This window comes from Colobus angolensis, unplaced genomic scaffold, assembly GCF_000951035.1.
Source record: "Colobus angolensis palliatus isolate OR3802 unplaced genomic scaffold, Cang.pa_1.0 Scaffold19, whole genome shotgun sequence".
NCBI lineage: Eukaryota > Metazoa > Chordata > Mammalia > Primates > Cercopithecidae > Colobus > Colobus angolensis.
In genome coordinates this window covers 15387035-15411114 of record NW_012115043.1, presented here as the reverse complement: position 1 = coordinate 15411114, position 24080 = coordinate 15387035, and the positions used below count along the sequence as shown (strand labels likewise).

General features: G+C 37.8%; 1 protein-coding gene across 2 annotated transcripts in view; it reads left to right on the top strand.

Moving 5' to 3' along the window:
- TEX9 (testis expressed 9) overlaps positions 1-24080 on the top strand; it is a 95148-nt gene that overhangs the window by 16098 nt on the left and 54970 nt on the right. For both annotated transcript variants that reach the window (XM_011940533.1, XM_011940532.1), the window contains exons 4-9: positions 3391-3470; positions 8500-8548; positions 9339-9421; positions 11304-11479; positions 14215-14297; positions 14711-14884. In XM_011940533.1, the coding sequence (XP_011795923.1) occupies positions 3433-3470; positions 8500-8548; positions 9339-9421; positions 11304-11479; positions 14215-14297; positions 14711-14884 (603 nt within the window). In that variant the 5' untranslated portion in view covers positions 3391-3432. The remainder of the gene's footprint in view (positions 1-3390; positions 3471-8499; positions 8549-9338; positions 9422-11303; positions 11480-14214; positions 14298-14710; positions 14885-24080) is intronic.

Genomic DNA, 24080 nt, shown 5'->3' with positions numbered 1-24080 from the left:
CCTACAGAATGGGAGAAAATTTTTGCAGTCTACTCATCTGACAAAGGGCTAATATCCAGAATCTACAAAGAACTCAAACAAATTTACAAGAAAAAAACATACAACCCCATTAAAAAGTGGGCAAAGGATATGAACAGACATTTCTCAAAACAAGACATTCATACAGCCAACAGACACATAAAAAAAAAAAAATGCTCATCATCACTGGCCATCAGAGAAATGCAAATCAAAACCACAATGAGATACCATCTCACACCAGTTAGAATGGCAATCATTCTCTTGCTGTTTTTAGGATCCTTTATCCTTGACCTTTGGGAGTTTGATTATAAAATGCCTTGAGGTAGTCTTTTTTGTGTTAAATCTGCTTGGTGTTCTATAATCTTCTTTTATTTGAAAATTGATAACTTTCTCTAGGTTTGGGAAGCTCTTTGATATTATCCCTTCAAATAAACTTTCTACCTCTATCTCTCTTTCTGCCTCTTCTTTAAGACCAATGACTCTTATATTTGTCCCTTTGAGCTTATTTTCTAGATGTTGTAGGCATGCTTCATTCTTTTTTCTTTTGTCTCCTTTGTATTTCAAATAGCATGTCTTCAGGATTACTAATTCTTCTGCTTGATTGGTTCTGCTATTAAGAGACTCTGATGCAGTCTTCAGTATGTCAGGTGCATTTTTAACTACAGAATTTCTGCTTGGTTCTTTTTAATTATTTCAATCTCTTTGTTAAATTTATCTGATAGAATTTTGAACTCCTTTTCCGTTGAGATTCTTCGAGCTTTCTCAAAACAGCTCTTTTGAATTCATTGTCTGAAAGGTCACATGTCTCTGTTTTTCCAGGATTGGTCACTGGTATCTTATTTAGTTCATTTGGCAAAGCCATGTTTTCCTGGATGATCTTGATGCTTGTAGATGTTTGTCAGTGTGTAGGCATTGAAGAGTTAAGTATTGTACTCTTCACAGTCTGGGCCTATTTGTGCCAGTTTTTCTTGAGAAGGCTTTCCAGTTATTTAAAGGGACTTGGGTCCCCTCCCCAATATCACTGGGGTTCTTGCCGACTTGTAGAGGCCTTGGTGGTCTTGGATAAAATCTGGAAGAATTCTCTGGGTTACCAGACAGAGACTCTTTCTCTTCCTTTATTTTCTCCCAGACAAACGGAGTCTCTTTCTTTCTGTGCTGAGCTGTCTGAAACTAGGGGTGTGGTGATGCAAGCACCCCTGTACCCAGCACCACTGGGATTGTGCCGGGTCAAACCTGAAGCCGGAACAGCACTGGATCTTGCCCACAACTTGCTATAAACACTACCTGGCTACCACCTATATTGACTCAAGGCCCTAGAGCTCTACAATCAGCAGGTGATGAGGCCAGCCAGGTTTGTGTCCTTTCCTTCAGGGTGGCGAGTTCCCCCAGGCCCTGGGTGGGTCCAGAGATGCTGTCTAGTAGTCAGAGATTGAAGTTAGAAATCTTAGGAATTTATCTGGTGCTCTAGTGTTCTGTGGCTAAGCTGGCACTCAGACTACAACATAAAGTCCTTCACACTCTCCCCTCCCCTTTCCACAGGCAGAGGAGCCTCTCCTTGTGGTCACTACCACCACCAGTCCATAGCAAGGTTTTGCCAGGCCACTGCTAGTGTTCACTTAAAGCCCAAGGGCTTTTCAGTCAGGTTGTGGTGAATATTACCAGGCCTGGGACTCACCCTTCAAGGGAATGGGCTCCCCTCTGGCCCTGGGCAAGTCTAGAAATGTTGTCTAAGAGTCAAATCCTAGAATCAGGGACCCCAAGAGTCCACTTGGTGCTCTGCCCTGCTGTGGCTGTGCTGGTACTTAAGGTGCAAGACAAAAGTCCCTTTACTTTTCCCTCTGCTTTCACAAGCAGAAGGAGTCTTTCACTGTAGCCACTATAACTGGGAATGTGCTGGGCCACCCCTGAAGTCAGCGTGTCTCAGAGCCCAAGGGCCATGGCCTGCTATTAATACCTTGGTATTGCTGCTGGTTATTTGAGGCCCAAGGTCCCTTTAGTCAGCAGGTGATGAACGCTGTCAGAACTAGGTCCTTCCCTTCAAGGCAGCAGGTTCCCTCTTGGCCCAGGGTGTGTCTAGAAATGTCATTCAGGCGCTAGGGCTTGTAATGGTGGCTGTATGACTCTGCCTGGCACCCCATTGGATGCCTTCCATGGCCGAGGTGGTATCCAAGATGCAAGATAACGTCCTCTTTACTCTTTCCTCTCCTCTCCTTAAACAGAAGAAAGGAGACACTTTTGTTGTTGTGAACTGCACTGCCTTGTGTTGAGGAAGGCATGGCGGAAGCAATCCTTTAGTGCCCCAGTTGGTGTTTCCCTAGGTCACAGTTGGTGTCTCCCTATGTGCCACCCTAGTCCTCTGGCTCTGAGCCGAGCCCAGCACTAGGGTTTGCCTAGAAATTGGAGTCCTTGTATCCTAGACTGCTTTCATGTTTACCTAGGACCCCAGAGCACTTTGGCCAGTGGTGTTGACTTGCTGACAAACTGGAGTTCTGACCCACGAGATGGGCGATTTTCCTCTGGATATAGCTGGTCCAAATGCTTCCTCCATGCGTGGGTACTGTCTTAGCCCCACACGACTTTGCTCTCCACTCTGACAGGGCAGCACTGAGTTCAGTGTACAGTCCCCCATTCACTGTGCTGTCCCTCCCCCAAGTGCACAGACTCTTCAGGCTGCACAGTCACTGCAGGAGTGAGTCAGGGAGGGGTGGTGTCAGCTATTTAAGTCTCTCCAACCTTCTTCAATGACTCTTTCAATGATATGAAGTTAAAACCAGGTACTGTGATTGCTCACCTGATTTTTAGCTCTCATGATGATGTTTTTATGTGCAGGTAGTTGTTAAAATTTGGTGTTCTGCAGAGGGTATGAATAGTGTAGGCTTCTATTCTACCGTCTTGCCTCACTTTAATTTCTTGATGTGTCTTTGTCAAAAGCTTTTACTCCTGATACTTCACTTTTAGCATCTTCACAGTCTTCTCAACACTGAAGATTTTCCTGATTTGAGACAAATTTTTCTACCCATTAAGTGAATTTTTTAAAAAATGTCTTGTGCCTACTTCTAATTTCTATTGCATGCTGTGTAAGTTGGAAGACTCTAAAGGGATGGGGAAGCCGGAATTAGAAATATTATGTAAAGGCCTTGATATTCTTACATTTTCCCCTTAGGATGGAATTTTTTAACCCATAACAAATGAAAGGTGCAACTAGTGTTACAGACCTTATCTTCATACTATAGCATTTAGAATTCTGTGCCTTTATGTTATGGAAACCTAGGACAGTTCTGAAATGATGAATGTTCAGAGAGGCACTTGAATATATCTTAGTGGTTTGGTTTTTTTTCTGTATGATATATGACCTTTCTTTACTCATTTAAGAGAGATCGGCAAGAAGTACGATCTAGGCCTGTTTCAAAACAAATGAAATCATGTGATGATGAAGATGATTACAGTTTAAGGTAAGTAAATTAAATTCTCAAGCGCCTTCTTTTAAAATGATGTACATGGATCTTTAACTATGTAAGATCTTTTTGCATGCAAACATTGAAAATTCTATAATTTTAAGAATAATGTATATATAGGGGGCTTATACCAATCCGACACAGTGCAAGCCCTTTATCTCATGTAATTTTCAAAATATTATTTTGAAATGTATATTCTTGTCCTCATTTTAAAAACTTTAGAGAGGAAACAGGAAAAAGTATATAATTGATGTGAATAAAACTATGAAATCATATTGTAGCAGACACAATGATGATCACCAAACATTCCAGGTCTCTTACAGTTGTCAGTGGGCTATGAATAGAAGTTTAGTTAATCTTTTCCAAGCCAAAACAGACAAGAATTGGTGTGTGAACCTCCAGCTGACTTTCCAGCCATGAAGATGAGTAAAATTCCAATTGGTAAAATCTCCTAGCCTGGTCCCTGGGTGACCGTGTGTGGAACATGTAGAAAAAAGGGTCCTTCTTCCTCACTATGGCTGCATTGAGTAGGTTAAGCCGCTGGAATTTTTAGGTTACTAGCCTGCTTATCTTTGCTAATGTTGAAATTGGTATTGGGAATGGAATGCTGCGTAACAAAAACTCAGAAGTGTGGCATTACCTTAGCAGTTAGGTGGGAACCAGCAAGGAAACTGATATTGGAGGCTGAAAAGATAAAGGATTAATGTTATGTAGTGGCAATGAATTTGGTAAAACTGTCATCTGTGGTAAATTGGGAGGCACAACAGGTGTCTAATGAACTTGTTCTCTGGGGAAAGAGGCTGAAACACAATATTAGCAGTATGTGGTCTTTTTTTTTTTTTTTTGAGACAGAGTCTCGCTCTGTTGCCCAGGCTGGAGTGCAGTCGCCGGATCTCAGCTCACTGCAAGCTCTGCCTCCCAGGTTCACGCCATTCTCCTGCCTCAGCCTCCCGAGTAGCTGGGACTACAGGCGCCCGCCCACCTCGCCCGGCTAATTTTTTTGTATTTTTAGTAGAGACGGGGTTTCACCGTGTTCTCCAGGATGGTCTCGATCTCCTGACCTCATGATCCGCCCGCCTCGGCCTCCCAAAGTGCTGGGATTACAGGCATGAGCCACCGCGCCCGGCCTCAGTATGTGCTCTTGAAGAGACAAGTTTGGGAAAGATTTGGCTGATTTGCAAGCAGAAATAAAAGGGAATACCTGATTATCTAATTCAGAGTCACAAAGATTTACAATCATGATTTCTTTGAAGAGCTTTATGGTTTTAACTCTTAGATTCAGGTTCTTTGATCCATTTTGAGTTAATTTTTGTATGTAGTATAAGAGTCAACCTCCATTCTTTTGCACATGGATAGCCATTTGTCTCAGCATTATTTGTTGAGAAGATTATTCTTTCCCCATTGAATGTTCTTAGCACTCTTGTCAAAAATCAGTTGACTGTAGACATATGGTTTTATTTTTGGACTTTCATATCTGTTCCATTGATCTATATAGCTGTCATTATGCCAGTAGCACACTCTTGATTACCCTTGTTGTAATTGTCGAGTTGTGGAGTAAACTGGTTTTAGACCTGAAGAATTACAAGGTAAAATCGAGAAAATCTATAAGGAACAAAAGCCTATCAAAATTCAACCTTGAGGCAAATATCAGACTAAACATGTGGACTTTATGACTATTGTTAAAATTTTCCAATGGATTAAGGCTTCTCAGGGCAAGAATCAGATTAAATGGCACATAGTGAAACTTTTCATTTGGGTAAAATGACCCACGGCAAAGACCTAACTAAAGTTATAGTCTCTCCTTAGAAGCTTGACAGTGTTAAAGTAACCCATTTTTAAATTGAGAAAGAGAGGTCAGGTGAAGAAATAAATAAAGAATTAGTTCTGGAAAGAATTGTAGGTGATGTAATGGCATGTAGAACTGACTGAAATTAAATAGGAAGAAACCCACTAGTTTGGGGGAAAGTTTTATCAGCAAAGAAACTGTAAGAATGGACTAAAATTATTTGTGGCTTTTAAAATACTAAAACAGCTATGGGTACCCCACCTCCCAGTATTCTAAGATCAAGAAGCAGGCTGTAAGAGGTGCACAGCCCTACAGGGTTTAGAGACAAAAGAGAAGTTTATTCCTACATGGCAGTATATTTGGCTCATGTGAAATATTGGGATATTATTCATGTATTCAAAAATAATTATTGCATACAATCCAGTATTTCCCTTCCTAGATATTTGCCCAAGAGAAATATAAACATATATCCATGAAAAAACCTGCATGTGAATTTTTAGATCAGTTTTATTCATAATTACCAAAACCTGGAAATAATTCAAATATCTATCAAATGGTGGCTGGATGAACAAATTTTGGTATATCCATGCAGTGGAATACTACTTGGTAATAAAAAGCCATGAACTACTAGTAGAATAACAACATATTTGCTAAGTGAAAGAAGCCAGGCTAAAAAACATACATAATCTATGTTTCCACTTATTTGATGCTCTGGAAAAGGCAGAGCTTTAGGGACAGAAATCAAACTGGTTGTCTGGGGCTTGAGTAGGGGTTAGGGGACTACCAGGGAACACAAGGGAACTTTTTGAGATGATGGAAATATTCTCTGTCTTGTGGTTGTGGTGGTGATGTGACAATATACGTTTGCTAAAACATATTGAACTGTATATGTAAAAAGGGTATATTGTATGATATATCAATTATGTCTCAAACCTGAAAAAAATAATTTTTGAACACTGTTAGTGCCAGGCCTAGCTACTGGTATTACAGTGATGAGTAACAGACCTGATCTTGCTTCCAAGAAGTTAATATGTGTTGCTTTTGAGTATTTTTTAAGTACCTCAATTACACATTTTTATTTTGATATACATATGTATGCATACATATAACATGAAACCACTTTATTAGATGTAATACTCTGATATTCTGTGAAAAAAGATTTAAGTTATCACAGTTCCAAAATTTGGATTATACATAAGATTTAACATGGTGTTTATCCAGTAAACTGAAGACCTGAAATGATACTGACAACAGATGATGTTGTGATGATAATGCTCTGCTTATCTATCAGTTTTTTTTTAATACTACTGTTTGAACAGATGGCTTTTACCATGTAAAACATGGCATTTGGTGATCAGTTGGGAATTGCTGAATATGGGAGATAATTCTGTAAAGAAACCATTCATTTCAGGTTGGAACAATGATATTCCACCTAAATAAGGAAGAATATATTTAAATAGGTCTTCAACACCCAGGATGACTCTGTCAAAAAATGTGATGGGAAACCAGAGTTTAATTTCCTAATAACGTAGTATACATATCCTCCAGTCTGCTTGAAGCATGGTTTACCATAGAGTCATTTCCATCATATTACAAACATTTCATGGAGTTAAACAAAAGTAAGAATACCATATTATAGCTTATTTTTCATGGAAATACACTAGCAAAGTAATATCATTGCAAAATCTGATGGAGACAGATAACCCTTAAATGTCTTTTGACTGATATGTATGCATGTGTGTTGGGGAATGGAATGAGAGGTACAGAAAATGTACTAAAGAAATGACAAACATTAATTTAAAATGAGAAAGATTAAAGAGGACGCTTAAAATTTGTATAATATTTGGAAACATTTTCATGTCATTTGTGAGAGTGATTCTTTAGTTTCTGTAATTTTTAACATATTTTGAAAGCCTTTTTTTCTTCCCAGAGGTATTTCTAATAGTTAAGAGGTTTATTTATCTAAGTGTATCTTTGTATTTAATACTGAAAAAACTTATGCATGGCTAACTCAGTGGGAGGCATCTGATGGAAAATAATTTTAGTTGTATGTCCTCTCCAATGGTTAGGACTTCTCAGGGGATATGATGGAGTTTTTTCATAGCAATAATGGATGCTAATATGGTATGTTTTCAGAGATGTAAATACAATGCCCAAGACAATGTGTTAGGCAAACTTTTTCTGTAAAGGGGCAGATAGCAAATATTTTTAGATTTGTGGGCTAGTCTGTGTTGTACCTACTTAACTTTAAGGCTGTAGTGTGAAAACAGCCATAGATCATACATAAATGAATGAGTGGGTGGATTCAGCCTGTGGGCCATCGTTTGCAGACCTCCATAAACACTCCTTGTTTTTTTGTTGTTGTTGTTTGAGACGGAGTTTCGCTCTGGAGTGCAGTGGTGCAATCTCGTCTCACTGAAAGCTCCACCTCCTGGGTTCATGCCATTCTCCTTCCTCAGGCTCCCAAGTAGCTGGGACTACAGGTGCCCGCCACCACACCTGGCTAATTTTTTGTATTTTTAGTAGAGACGGGGTTTCATTGTGTTAGCCAGGATGGTCTCGATCTCCTAACCTTGTGATCTGCCCGCCTTGACCTCCCAAAGTGCTGGGATTGCAAGTGTGAGCCACTGTGCCTGGCCAACACTCCTTGTTTTAAACTACAAATATATTTTGAAAACCCTGTGTATAAAAATAAATTGCATTTTAGATGTATTTATTCATGCACTCAACAAATACTTAAGCCAGTAGTACCTGGCATATAAGCTTTTAAATTGACTAGGCATAGAATATTGAACAAGGCAGACATGATTTCTGCCCTCATAGAGTTCACAGTATAATGAGGAAAACAGGCACTGACCAAGTGTTTTAAGTGGATTAAAAGAACGGTAACATTGAGTGGGCTCATAATAAAAAGCCCTGTGGTGAATCATTTGTAAAATGGGTAATCACTGTGGATAGCCCACAGTTACTCTTGATGATTTCCATTCATTAAAATTTTTGCTAGTTTCCTACTAGAATATTGGCATTATAGTGTATCTTCTCAAAGGTGAATTATTTAACCAAAGCATTTTTCTTGTTTATGGTACTCATTCAAAATAAATTAACATGTGGATAACTAGAATTATAGCAAAGTCTATTTGATAGTTGAATAGTTTCCCTTTCAAATACAATTGTTGAATATCATTGTCTCAGCTCAATGTCATCTATTATTAATGTATAATGTTTATTTTTGGTCTGTAGAGTTCTATTACCATCTGAAGGGATAGTTCATCTTCATTCAGAAACTAAGGTATGAAATTAAACTTTCTTTGAATACAATTATATTCTGTAGAACTGAGGTTATTTTTTAGACTTTTCTTAGACAAAGCAGAGAAGGGGTATGACTCAACAGAAATGATATAAACATTGATACGCAGAGGGATGCATTTATGAAATGTCACTCATATAATAAATGGAATCCTTTGTTGTCTCATAATTTCACTGAATAATTTGGAGGTACAGTGGAAAAAATTCTAGGTGAAATGACTTTGTAAACTGAGGCTTATTTTTTTTTCTGAAGCTTACATCTAGTAGAGCGAAGACCTGAAAAAGAATGATACTCATATGCAAAGGTGATTTGAAAAGTTTGTTCGTTCATTTAAATATTTACAGTGTAGAGATCACTCTTCTAGGTGTAGAACATACTGGGATCTATGTTTCCCATCCATGGAGACCTAAGCCAAGGGAACTGTATCCCTGAAGGCCACGGAAGGCCTGCCTGGGGAATAATTGGTTCGTGAGGAGAACTAAATTCTGTGAGTCAGAATGTCCAGATTTATTCACGACAGTCCACTGGCTAGCTGAATACCACTGAATCGTTAGGACTCGTTTTCCTTATCCTTGAATTTCTTGGTTTTGGTATTATCTAGGTCTTTTCCAGCTATACAGTTGTGATATTCTTGAAAACACATTTTTGGTAATTCCATCAAAATAGCAGTTTTTCTGTGTAGCAAAATAGCAATTCTGTGTGTTACAGAATTGCTTTCTTTGGCAAATGATTAGACTCTAATTAATCAATACTTTCAATTCTTTTAATGTAGCCAAAGACCAAAAACATTGATCCTGTAAACAAGGTTCAAAACAAATTACACTCTGCAAATAAAGGAAGGAAAACAAATTCAAGGTATAGTATAGTTTTCAAAGTATTTCTTACTTTTTAGTTTTATAATTCATAATACCATCATTCTTAATTATTAAGCTCTGTTTGTTTTTCCAGATCTTTTTATACCCTAAACATTAAGTTACCCCGCATATATCTTATCCACATTCAGTAATTTAGAACATTTTCTACTCAGAAATGTTTTGCAGCAGTTAACAAATATTTTATATTATTCTCAAGGAAAATTCTAAATCTAAAATTTTTATAAATGTTATTTCCAGTGATTTATTCTCTTAGAACTGTGACTGCAACTGAGGTTTTTTTTTGTTTTGTTTTGTTTTTTGATCGCTGCCTAGTTCTCTCAAATAGGCTCAATAGTCTAGGTTTTGAGTATTTGACAAAGTGCATACATTATTTTGTCTATTGAGCTACAGAATTATTCGCCATGCTCTAAATAGGACTGTAATATAATTATAATTTACATTTTATTGTTTTTGGTGACAAAGAATTCAAGACAGTTCTTAGTATTATAGGCATAAAAAGGGACCCAAGATGCTCCCTAGGATAGGATGCTTTCTAGAAAAGGTGGAGGATTGAGTTGCACCAACCATCTTCAGTCAGTTACTACATTTATATGTCTGTTACTTACCCAAACTGATCATTGCATTGTAATTTTGGAAAAATCTTTGTTCATTTTTGTGTCTTTTAATTGTTTAAATAACTTTTTTGTTTTTTTTTTTTTAAATAAAAGGGATGGAAAAAATAGAGTAAAGTGATAAGGAACAGAAAATAACTATACAATAGATTGAAGAAAAGAACTTACAGGCCACATACATGCATACCTAACTGGAAAGGGTTACTTTTTCAGACTTCACATTTTTGTTTTAAAAAGTTGATTTTTCAAATAGAATTCTGAAGACCAAGACCTACTATTTGATAGCACTATAGATAGGGTGACTATAGCCAATAATAACTTAATTATCTTTTTAAAATAACTTAAAGGTGTAATTAGATTGTTTGTAATTCAAACAATAAATGCTTGAGGGGATGGATACCCCCTTCTTCATAATGTGCTCATTTCACATTGCATTCCTGTATCAAAACATCTCATAAATACGTACACCTACTGTGTACCCACAAAAAATTCAAATGAAAAGAAAAGAATTCTGAAGCATTTGCTTATGTTTTAAAAGTGAATTTGGCTTTCAGAACCATAAATTTGTTGATGTGTCAATGAATTAGACCTGGCCCATTCCTCAGTGCCTTTAGAAATGAGTTTTATTTTGTCGGTCTTCTCCATTTCATTAAAAAAAAAATCAAATCCAACTTTTTGGTTAATATTGATCGTGGTAGAATGTGTTTCTTTGGGTGGAAGAAAATGTTGTTTGATTGAGCTATTAGCTCTTCACTCTGTAATTCTTTCTCAAGAGGTATTTTTCTTTGCTGTTTGCAGAATTATGGCCAGGGTGATGTCAGTTTGTACAGTTTTTCTCCAGAGGCATGTAAATTTCAAAGCCACAGGCTGGATTTGACCTAGGAGACCAAGTGCAGTACTCACTCTTAGTTTTGGTATTCCCTTATATGGAGGCAAAGTCTAGACCATCTGGCCTCATAAAGCCTTCTCTAGCTCTGTGGTCATGCGATTCATAAAGACCAAAAATCTGCTAAGTCTCTTGTAATATAGTCCTTGAAAGTATCATAAGTAGATTTCATCATCAATTTAAAATGTGTAATAGCAGTCTCTTGTAATATAAGCCTTAATATCAATTACAGATTTCATCATAAATTTAAATTTATAATAATTTTGATCTGCTTATTTGGGTAAAAGGCATATATCCTTTTTACCTTTCTATTTTGTTCACATGTATGTATATACATACATATTTATTTAATTTTTATTTTTTAGTGTTAAATTGAAATACTCCGATGTCCAAACTGCCGACGATGTTGCCATTCCAGAGGACTTCTCAGACTTTTCCCTTGCAAAAACAATTAGCAAAATTGAAGGGCAATTGGAGGAAGAAGGCTTACCTGAATATACAGATGATATTTTTTCTGGTGTTAGTAATGACATTGGAACAGGTAGATTTTCTTTTGTTTCTTATTTTTATCTTTATAGCACAGTTACTTAGAAGAAGAAGTCTTGGGGAACTATTTCTTACATTAAAAAAATGTATTGTGATATCTTGGTTTGTTTCAGTATAATCTAGTAGGATGTGGTGGAGGGAGGGATGAATGGGATTATAGATGAAATAAAATTGGCCATGAGTCAGTCATTGTTAAAGATATGCAGTGGGTAAATGGGGTTCATTGAACTTGCCTACTTTTATGTTTCATATTTTCCATTATAAAAAGTAAAAATAAAAAAGACTGTATTTACTGGTTTGATTGAATACATTTCAACTTAAGTTAAAATACCCATTGCTTATTGTTACAATATTTAAAAAGTTTTTCTGAATTTTTTCGTTTACTGTTACTATATTTTATTAATTGCATGTTAAATCAACACATGTAGAAGGACAAATGAATTGACATTGCATCAAGTAAAATAATCAAATGAATTTTCTAATGTATATAATTTTTCTTATTAACTCATTCTTTGCATATCACTAGAATAATAATACTAAATTTCAATCAACTAAAAACATTACTAAATTTATGAGGAGCCTCCTATGCTATTGAAACAAAAAAGTAAGACAATTGAGTATATATGAACTAGTTACTGCCGAACTATAATACAATTAATTGTGACTACAGGCAAGCCACTTAGCCCCTCTGTAATAGCAGTTTATTCATTTGAAAATTTAGCAGTTTGTATTAGATGATCATAAAGTTTATGTATTAGTCTGTTCCTGCACTGCTATAAAGAAATACCTAAGACTGTGTAATTTATAAAGAAAAGGTTTAATTGGCTCACGGTACTGCAGACTGTACAGGAAGCATAGCAGTTTCTGCTTCTGGGGAGGCCACAGGAAACTTCCAATCATGGTGGAAGGCAAACAGGGAGTGAGGCACCTCACACAGTGGGATCACAAACAAGAGATAGAGGGGGGAGGTGCTACATGTTTTTAAACAACCAGATTTCGTGAGAACTCACTATCAGGACAGTACCAAAAGGGATGATACTAAACCATTTATGAGAAATCACCCCCATGATCCATTCACCTCCTACCAGGCCCCACCTCCAACACTGGGGATTACAATTCAAGATGAGATTTGGGTGGGGACACAGATCCAAGCCATATCAGTTTATCTTTAAAATTATCTGATTCTGTGAGAAATCATAATTTGTATGTGTAATAATTATTGTGTTATATACTAGTCATAAGTAGGGAGCAATTTTCTTCTGCACTTACTATATTTACTGACCTAATCAAGCTTTCTAGGGCTAGTTATGGTAAGGAAATGTAGGTGGAGCAGTAAGTTGCCTTTAGGTCTCTCTAAGATGCTTTTGAGGATGTGATACCCAGGCGTTGATTGTTCCTCGGTAGAGGAACATGGTCCCAGGTCCCATGGCCCTGTTAGAACTGCCTCCCTGTGTTCCCTTTTTAGTGTCACTGGTCTAGGTGTCTTCTTTTTTGGGAGAATTTTCTCTTATTTCAGGTGATTGCTTGGAATGGTTTGGTTATGTGTGGGAGAAAAAGATCAAGAAGTAGTTTGGGAGCACAGATTACTTTGTAAGATTAAAGCTAGGGTCGAGTGGGGAGCAGAGTTTAGTACTGTGGGCCTCTAGACATGGGAGCACTCTGCTCCTTGAGTTAGAGTTGAGGTAGAGTTACTAAGGTTAGAGTTAGGGAGAAAAAGAAATGGGAAAGGTCATGCTTTCCTATTTTTTCTTCCTTCTTTTCCCCAGAGGCCAACTACTGTCAACTTCACACTTTTTAATTTGTCATTTCCCTCTATTCCCTGCTCACCTGGAGTTACATGAGAGGCTGGTAGGAGAGTTGAGGCCAAAGAGACCTAGGTAGAGTTAGAGCCAACCACAATTCATCAGCTCCATGATAACACTGAGGGCACTTAAAAAAGCCGGAAGTGTGTATGGAGATGTTTTACGCTGTGCACATCACATGTGTGCGGCTTAGTGGGATTTGTCCTAATGACTTCTCAGAGCAGTTCCAAGTGTTTCCTCAAGATAAATTTCATGATTGTTTTATAATATTCCTACTATGCCATTTTGAACAAATGACTGAATGACTTATGAGTGAGTTCTTAGTTCAGTTTTCACTTTATTTACTTTACGGACCTATAAACTTCAAAGATTTACTGCTGATATTATTGAATAATGAACTTTTGCTGGCAGTAAAATACCAAAGATAGGTCTTGAAGGTTTGTGGGAGAAAGCTTAGACAGTAAGGTATTAGTGTATTTTTTTGCTTCAAAGACACATATACTACATTTTAACTGCTCAGAAATTGGCATCTGCATTACAGTCAGTGGCATTTTGTAATCACAATGACTGGATTGAAGCTGAGTTTTGCTAGAGAAGATTTTTGTTTGTTTCTACCAAACACTCAGGGACATTATTGACCTGAGAACACTTTAAATTCTCTGATGTAGTTTGGACCACCTTGGTGAGTGTGAATTTAGTCTGCAAACTTAGTTGAATACTACCTGTGATTTCTTTCTGTTGAGTGGATTTATTTGTCATTGACCTTTTCATTAGGACTGTTTAGTACCTATAGTGTCCCCTAAGAGATATCTCCTATTTGACTCCCCATCTTGAGTATTTTCTTCTTTATAAAGTAATGGCCTGTCTTACAATTGATGTCATCTTAGATTCAGCAAAAGACAGTAAATATAATCATTTAAATTCACAGAAGCACAGATCAGATTTCTAAAGGCCAAACTCCGTGTTATGCAGGAAGAATTGGATAATGTTGTGTGTGAATGCAATAAAAAGGTAAGCTTTAAAAACCTCTTAAAAGGCTGTAATATTCAAAGACATTTTAGGAGCAATTTCAATTACATTTTGAATAACTTTATTTAGATATAAATCATAGTTAAATTTTGAATTCAAAAATTGTATATAAGTACTGAACTTTATTCTGATATGTTGAATTTTCACAGAGCTGAAATATCTTACATTCTTGTTATAATTAGAATTCTCTATATTAGTCTTACAAGTGTAGCGTAAGCTATTAAATGCAAATAAAACATTTGACTTCCATTTTTGAAGATAAAAATAGACTGTAATTTGTTTTTCATGAAATGTGTATAAATGTCAAAGAACATATAAAACTTCTTTTTTTCTGCTTTGTTTTGATAACAAATCTTACATATATTTTCACATAATCTATAATTTCATAACTATAGGAGGATGAAATTCAGAATTTAATGTCTCAAGTAAAAAAATTTGAAGAAGATTTTATGAGACAGCAGCGAACAATTAATATGCAGCAGTCTCAAGCAGAAAAATATAAGACTCTTTTCGAAGAAGCAAACAAAAAGTGTGATGGATTACAGCAGCAGTTGTCTTCAGTAGAAAGGGTAATTATTTTAGTATTTTTCCTAACTTAATGCCAAAAATACAATAAAATTGTTAAGGTTACACATTTGTATAGATACCATTTTGACAGCTCAGTTATTTTATTAGTATTTACTGAAAACTCTTTCCCCTTACATAGAATATTTTTTAACAACTGTATTGAGATGTAATGTAATTCACCCTTTTAAAGTATACAATTCAGTGGCTTTTGGTGTATTCATAGAATTGTGCAACTATCACCACAACCATTTTCATAATCCCTAAAGAACACTTCATACCCTTTAGCCACCACACCCTGACCCTGCTCCCCTCAATCCCTTACAGCCCTAGGCAACCACTAATCTATTTTATGTCTCAATAAATTTGTCCATTCTGGAAATTTCATATACATGGAATCATATAACATGTGGTCTTTTGTGACTGACTTTTACTTAAGATATTTTCAGGGTTCATCCAGGTTGCAGCACCTATCAGTACTTTATTTCTTTTTATTGGCAAGTAATATTCTGTTATATATAACACATTTAATTTACCTGTTTATCAGTTGGTAGCTTTGGGTTATTTGGATTGTTTCTACTGTCTGACAATTTTAAATACTTTGAATATGCATGTATAAGTTTTTGTGTGCACATATGTTTTAATTTCTCTTGGTTATATAGCCAGGAATGGAATTGCTGGGTCATACGGAAATCCTGTGTTTGAGGAATTGCTGTTTTCCAAACTGCCTGCACCATTTTACATTCCTACCAGTAGTGCATGAAGGTCCTAATTTCTACACATCCTCACCAACATCTACTAGATTATCTTTTTGATTATAGCCATACTGCAAGTGTAAAAGAGTTACCTCATTGTGGTTTTGATTTGCATTTCCCTAATAACTAATGATGCTGAACATGTTTTCATGTGCTTAATGGCATTTGTCTATTTTCTTTGGAGAAATATCCTTAAGATCTTTGCCCATTTTTTAAATTGGATTTTTAAAAATTAATAATAAGAACTTCTAAGTTATATTTTTAGATACAAGTCCCTTATCAGATATATGATTTGCAAATAGTTTTCCCATACAGTGTGTTGTCTTTCACTTTCTTTATGGTACTCTTTGAGGCATAAAAGTTTTAAATTTTGATGCAGTCCAGTTTATCTAACATTTATTTGGTTGCCTATGCTTTTGGTGTCATATTTAAGGGGATAATGTATTTTAAATAAACTATCCTAGCTTAAAACATTTTATATTAGTGTACCATTGTGAAAATAAAAATATGCTGTTTGCGATTGCTTTGTAAAATGTGATAAGAATTATGTAATATAGCACATCCTGAGATTTAGTGAGAAAATGTGCCCCCTGGCTGGGCGCGGTGGCTCAAGCCTGTAATCCCAGCACTTTGGGAGGCCAAGACGGGCGGATCACGAGGTCAGGAGATCGAGACCATCCTGGCTAACACGGTGAAACCCCGTCTCTACTAAAAAAACAAAAAACTAGCTGGACGACGTGGCGGGCGCCTGTAGTCCCAGCTACTTGGGAGGCTGAGGCAGGAGAATGGCGTAAACCCGGGAGGCGGAGCTTGCAGTGAGCTGAGATCCGGCCACTGCACTCCAGCCTGGGCGGCAGAGCGAGACTCCGTCTCAAAAAAAAAAAAAAAATAAATAAATAAATAAATAAGAAAATGTGCCCCCTTTATTAATACCCTTACCTTTTTCTTTTGTATGGTCATATTTAAAAACCCTGCTTTTTAAACATTTTGGTCTTGTATAATTAGCATTATCTTGTAATAAATTTTAATATCAGATTCACTTAGATATAATTTATATGCAGTAAATTCACACTTTTTAGTGTACAATTCTATGAGTTTTGACAAATGCAGTAATATAACTATCACTATAATTGAGACATAGAACAGCTCCATCAGCCCCCCCAAAATTCCCTGTGAATTTAGTCAAGGCCTTCCCTAATCCCAGCCCCAGGCAACCACTGATGTGTTTGCTTTTTAAATTTTGGCCTTTTCCCAAATGTCACATAAATAGAATCACGTAGGATATAGCCTTTTGAATCTGATTTTTTTTTTTAGTTAGCATAAAACATTTGATATGGTTTGACTGTGTCCCCACCCAAATTTCATCTTGAATTCCCACGTGTTATGGGAGGAAGCCGGTGGGAGGTAATTGAATCATGGGGGCAAGTCTTCCCTGTGCTGTTCTTGTGATGATGAAAAAGTCTCAGGAGATCTGATGGTTTTAAAAGGGGGAGTTTCCTAGCACAAATTCTCTTCTCTTGTCTGCTGCCATGTGAGACATGCCTTTCACCTTCCAACATGATTGTGAGGCCTCCTCAGCCATGTGGAACTGTGAGTCCAATAAACCTCTTTCTTTTGTAAATTGCCCAGTCTTGGGTATGTCTTTATCAGCAGCATGAAAATGAACTAGTACAGTAAATTGGTACCAGTAGAGTCAGGCGCTGCTGTAAATGTTGAAGTGACTTTGGAACTGGGTAAGAGGCAGAGGTTGGAAAAATTTGGAGGGCTCAGAAGAATACAGGAAAATGTGGGAAAGTTTGGAACTCCCTAGGGACTTGTTGAGTGGCTTTGACCAATATACTGATAATGATATGGACAATGAAATCCAGGCTGTGGTGGTCTCAGATGGAGATGAGCAACTTGTTGGGAACTAGAGCAAAGGTGACTCTTGTTATGTTTTAGCAAAGAGACTGGTAGCATTTTGCCCCTTCCCTAGAGATCTGTGGGACTTTGAAATTGAGAGATGATTTAGGGTGTCTGGTGGAAGAAATTTCTAAGCAGCAAAGCACTCAAGAGGTGACTTGGTGTTGTTAAAGGCATTCAGTTTTAAAAGGGAAACAGCAAAAAAGTTTGGAAAATTGCAGCCTGACAATGCAGTGGAAAAGAAAATCCCATTGTCTGAGGAGAAATTCAAGCCAGCTGCAGAAATTTGCATAAGTCATGAGGAGATGAATGTTAATCACCAAGACAATGGGGAAAATGTCCCCCAAGGCATGTCAAAGGTCTTCACGGCAGCCCCTCCCATCACAGGCCTGGAGGCCTAGGAGGCATGATTGGTTTTGAAATGTGAGGACATGAGATTTGGGAGGGTCCTGAGGTAGAATATGGTTTGGCTATGTCCCCACCCAAATTTAATCTTGAATTTCCATGTGTTGGCAAGAGGGGCCCAGTGGGAGGTAATTGAATCATGGGGGCAGGTCTTTCCTGTGCTGTTCTCATGATAGTGAATAAGTCTCAGGAGATCTGATGGTTTTAAAAGTGGGAGTTTCCCTGCACAAGCTCTCTCTTGTCTGCCACCATGTGAGACGTGCCTTTACCTTCCGCCATCATTGTGAGGTCTCCCCAGACATGTGAAACTGTGAGTGCAATAAATCTCTTTCTTTTGTAAATTGTACAGTCTTGGGTATGTCTTTATCAGCAGCATGAAAAAGGACTAATACAACATGCAGTATTTATCCCTATTATAGTCCATTTCTTTTTATTGCTGAGTAGTGTAAACATTGAATGAATATTCACACTTCAGTGTGTTTCCCCAGTCATCTAGTAATAAAACTTAATTATAGTATTTAATAGTCTAAACTTGTATTTCCAATATGGTAGCCACTTACATTTGTGGCTAAATTGCGATGTGTTGTAAGTGTAAAGTAAAAATCAGATTTTGAAAAACTCATGTAAAACAGAATGAAGAATGTAAAATACATCAAAATCTCTTAATATTTTTTGTATTGGTTATATGTCAAAATAATATTTGAATATATGAGGTTAAGTGAAATACGTTACTAAAATTAATTTTATCAGTCTCTGTTTCACCTTTTAAAGTGGCTACTAGAAATTTTGTAATTACATAAGTATGCTGTGTTCTATTTCTATTCGTCTAAGAAATATATATAATGGGTGTAAAGGGAAAAAGCTGTAGTGTCCAGGGGAACATCCATGTTTTGATTTGTCATGACTTTACAATTTACCATTATGCACCCAAGCTCTGGTCACATCACTGTTCTAGTCTCACATAATCTTGAAACATTGGTTATATCTTTGATTCTTTTCATGTTCTTAGCCATCATCTCCAATCCTGTGCAATTTTTCTTCCAAATGTTTTTCATTCATCCCTTCTTTTCAATTCCCATTTTGTGTCCATTTTCCATTTCTTATCCATTGTAACCTGTACTTTGTCAGTAAGTTAATGTTCCCAAAAGGTTACACTGATTATACTTTTCCCTTTGTAGAGGGATAATTTTTTTCCCTTTGTATGGGGATGATTTTTTGAGTGCCATATGCCAGATAAAATGCATTTTATAGAAAGGGAAACTGAGTGGCCAGGCGTGGTGGCTCATGCCTGTTATCCCAGCACTTTGGGAGGCCAAGGCAGGTGGATCAGGAGGTCAGGAGATTGAGACCATCTTGGCTAACACGGTGAAACCCTGTCTCTACTAAAAATACAAAAAAAAAGCCATTCCAAGATGGCCAAATAGGAACAGCTCTGGTCTGCAGGTCCCAGCATGATTGATGCAGAAGACAGGTGATTTCTGCATTTCCAACTGAGGTACCTGTTTTACCTCATTGGGACCGGTCGGACAGCGGGTGCAGCCCATGGAGGGCGAGCCAAAGCAGGGCGAGTGTTGCTTCACCCAGGAAGCGCAAGGGGTTGCGGGATTTCCCTTCCCTAGCCAAGGGAAGCTGTGACAGACTGTACCTGGAAAAACAGGACACTTCCACCCAAATACTGCACTTTTCCCAAGGTCTTAGCAACCGGCAGACAAGGAGATTCTCTCCCGTGCCTGGCTTGGCGGGTCACACGCCCACAGAGCCTTGCTCACTGCTAGTACAGCAGTCTGAGATCGAACTGTGAGGCGGCAGCCTGGCTGGTGGTGGGGTGTCCACCATTGCTGAGGCTTGAGTAGGTAAACAAAGTGGCCAGGAAGCTTGAACTGGGTGGAGACAACCACAACTCACCAAGACATACTGTCCCTATAGACTCCACCTCTGTGGGCAGGGCATAGCTGAACAAAAGGCAGGAGACAACTTCTGCAGACTTAAACGTCCCTGTCTGACAGCTCTGAAGAGAGCAGTGGTTGTCCCAGCACAGCATTTGAGCTTTGAGAATGAACAGACTGCCTCCTCAAGTGGGTCCCTGACCCCAAAGTAGCCTAACTGTGAGACACCTCCCAGTAGGGGCCAATGGACACCTCATGTAGGCGGATGTCCTTCTGGGATGAAGCTTCCGGAGGAAGCATCAGCCAGCAATAACTGCTGTTCTGCAATATTTGCTGTTCTGCAGCCTCCACTGGTGATACCCAGACAAACAGGGTCTGGAGCGGACCTCCAGCAAACTCCAACAGACCTGTAGATGAGGGACCTGTTAGAAGGAAAACTAACAAACAGGAATAGGATCAACATCAACAAAAAGGACATGTACACCAAAACCCCATCTGTAGGTCACCAACATCAAACACCAAAGGTAGATAAAACCACAAAGATGGGGAGAAACCAGAGCAGAAAAGCTGAAAATTCTGAAAACCAGAGTGCCTCTTCTCTGAATAATTGCAGCTCCTTGCCAGCAGCAGAACAAAGCTGCATGGAGAATGACTTTGATGAGTTAACAGAAGTAGGCTTCAGAAGGTTGGTAATAACAAACTCCGAGCTAAAGGAGCATTTTCAAACCCATCGCAAGGATGATAAAAACCTTGAAAAAAGGTTAGACGAATGGCTAACTAGAATAAAAAGTGTAGAGAAGACCTTAAATGATCTGATGGAGCTGAAAACCATGGCATGAGAACTTTGTGATGCATGCATAAGCTTCAATAGCCAATTCGATCAAGTGAAAGAAAGGGTATCACGGATTTAATATCAAATTAATGAAACAAAATGAGAAGACAAGTTTAGAGACAAAAGAGTAAAAAGAAATGAACAAAGCCTTCAAGAAATACAGGACTATGTGAAAAGACCAAATCTGCGTTTCATTGGTGTACCTGAAAGTGATGGGGAGAATGGAACCAAGTTGGAAAACACTCTTCAGGATATTTCCCAAGAGAACTTCCCCAACCTAGCAAGACAGGACAACATTCAAATTCAGGAAATACAGAGAACACCACAAAGATACTCCTCAAGAAGTGCAACACCAAGATACATAACTGTCAGATTCACCAAGTTTGAAATGAAGGAAAAAATGTTAAGGGCAGCCAGAGAGAAAGGTCGGGTTACCCACAAAGGGAAGCCCATCAGACTAACAGTGGATCTCTTGGCAAAAACCCTACAAACCAGAAGATAGTGGGGACCAATATTCAACATTCTTAAAAGAATTTTCAACCCAGAATTTCATACCCAGCCAAACTAAGCTTCATAAGTGAAGGAGAAATAAAATCCTTTACAGATAAGCAAATGCTGAGAGATTTTGTCACCACCAGGCCTGCCTTACAAGAGCTCCTGAAGGAAGCACCAAACATGGAAAGAAAAAACCAGTACCAGCCACTGCAAAACAGGCCAAATGGTAAAGATCATCGATGCAATGAAGAAACTGCATCAATTAAAATAACCAGGTAACCTCATAACGACAGGATCAGATTCACACATAACAATATTAACCTTAGATGTAAATGGGTGAATACCCCAATTAAAAGACACAGACTGGCAAATTGGATAAAGAGTCAAGATCCTTCAGTGTGGTTTATTCAGGAGACCCAACTCATGTGCAGAGACACACACAGGCTCAAAATAAAGGGATGGAGGAAGACCTACCAAGCAAATTGAAAGCCAAAAAAAGCGGGGGTTGCAATCCTAGTCTCTGATATACAGATTTTAAACCAACAAAGATCAAAAGAGACAAAGAAGGCCATTACATAATAGTAAAGGGATCAATTCAACAGGAAGAGCTAACTATCCTAAATATATATGCACCCAATACAGGAGCAACCAGATTCATAAAGCAAGTCCTTAGAGACCTACAAAGAGACTTAGACTGCCACACAATAATAATGGGAGACTTTTACACCCCACTGTCAATGTTACAAAGATCAACAAGACAGGTTAATAAGGATATCCAGGACTTGAACTCAGCTCTGCACCAAGCAGACCTAATAGACATCTACAGAACTCTCCACCCCAAATCAACAGAATATACATTCTTCTCAGCACCACATAACACTTATTCTAAAATTGACGACATAATTGTAAATAAAGCACTCCTTAGCAGATGTAAAAGAACAGAAATCACACCAAACTGTCTTTCAGACCACAGTGCAATCAAATTAGAACTCAGGATTAAGAAACTAACCTAAAACCACACAACTACATGGAAACTGAACAACCTGCTTCTGAATGACTACTGGGTAAATAATGAAATGAAGGCAGAAATAAAATTGTTCTTTGAAACCAATGAGAACAAAGACACAACATACCAGACTCTCTAGGGCACATGTAAAGCAGTGTGTATAGGGAAATTTATAGCACTAAATGCCGAGAAAGCAGGAAAGATCTAAAATCCACACCCTAACATCACAATTGAAAGAACTAGAGAAGCAAGAGCAAATTCAAAAGCTAGCAGAAAGCAAGAAATAACCTAAGATCAGAGCAGAACTGAAGGAGATAGAGACACAAAAAACCATTAAAAAAATCAATGAATCCAGGAGCTGACTTTTTGAATTTTGTCTATAAACAACATTGATAGAACACTAGCAAGACTAATAAAGAAGAAAAGAGAGAAGAATCAAACAGACAAAATAAACAGTGATAAAGGGGATATCACCACAGATCCCACAGAAATACAAACTACCATCAGAGAATACTATAAACAGCTCTATGCAAATAAACTAGAAAATCTAGAAGAAATGGATAAATTCCTGGACACATACTCCCACCCAAGACTAAACCAGGAGGAAGTTGAATCTCTGATTAGACCAATAACAGGCTCTGAAATTGAGGAAATAATTAATAGCCTACCAGCCAAAAAAATTCAGGACCAGATGGATTCACAATCAAATTCTACCAGGCGTACAAAGGGAGCTGACACCATTTCTTCTGAAACTATTTCAATTAACAGAAAAAGAGGGAATCCTCCCTAACTCATTTTATGAGGCCAGCATCATCCTGATATCAAAGCCTGTCAGAGACACCAGATAAAAGAATTTTAGACCAATATCCCTGATGAACATCTATGTGAAAATCATCAATAAAATACTGGCAAACTGAATGCAGCACCACATCAAAAAGCTTATCCATCACTATCAGGTCAGCTTCATCCCTGGGAGGCAAAGCTGGTACAGCATACGCAAATCAATACACGTAATCCATCACATAAACAAAATCAAAGACACAAACTACATAATTATCTCAGTAGATGTAGAAAAGACCTTCGACAAAATTCAACAGCCTTACATGCTAAAAACTCTCAATAAACCAGGTATTGATGGAACACATCTCAAAATAATAAAAGCTATTCATGACAAACACACAGCCAATATCATACTGAATGGGCAAAAACTGGAAGCATTCCTTTTGAAAACTGGCACAAGACAAGGATGCCCTCTCTTACCACTCCTATTCAACATGGTGTGGTGTTGGGAGTTCGGGCCAGGGCAGTCAGGCAAGAGAAAGCAATAAAGGGTATTCAACTAGGAAAAGAGGAAGTCATATTGTCCCTATTTGCAGATGACACGATTTTATATGTAGAAAACCCCATCGTCTCAGCCCAAAACCTCCTTAAGCTGATAAGCAACTTCAGCAAACTCAATGTGCAAGAATCACAAGCATTCCTATACACCAATAACAGACACACAGCCAAATCGTGAGTGAACTCCTATTCACAATTGCTACAAAGAGAATCAAATACCTAGTAATCCAACTTACAACGGATGTGAAGGACCTCTTCAAGGAGAACTACAAATCACTGCTAAACAAAATAAAAGAGGACACCAACAAATGGAAGAACATTCTATGCTCGTGGATAGGAAGAATCAATATTGTGAAAATGGCCATACTGCCCAAGGTAATTTATAGATTCAATGCCATCCCCATCAAGCCACCAATGACTTTCTTCACAGAATTGGAAGAAACTACTTTAAAGTTCATATGGAACCAAAAAAAGAGCCCACATTGCCAAGACAAACCTAAGCAAAAAGAACAAAGCTGGAGGCATCTTGCTACCTGACTTCAAACTATACTACAAGGCTCCAGTAACCAAAACAGCATGGTA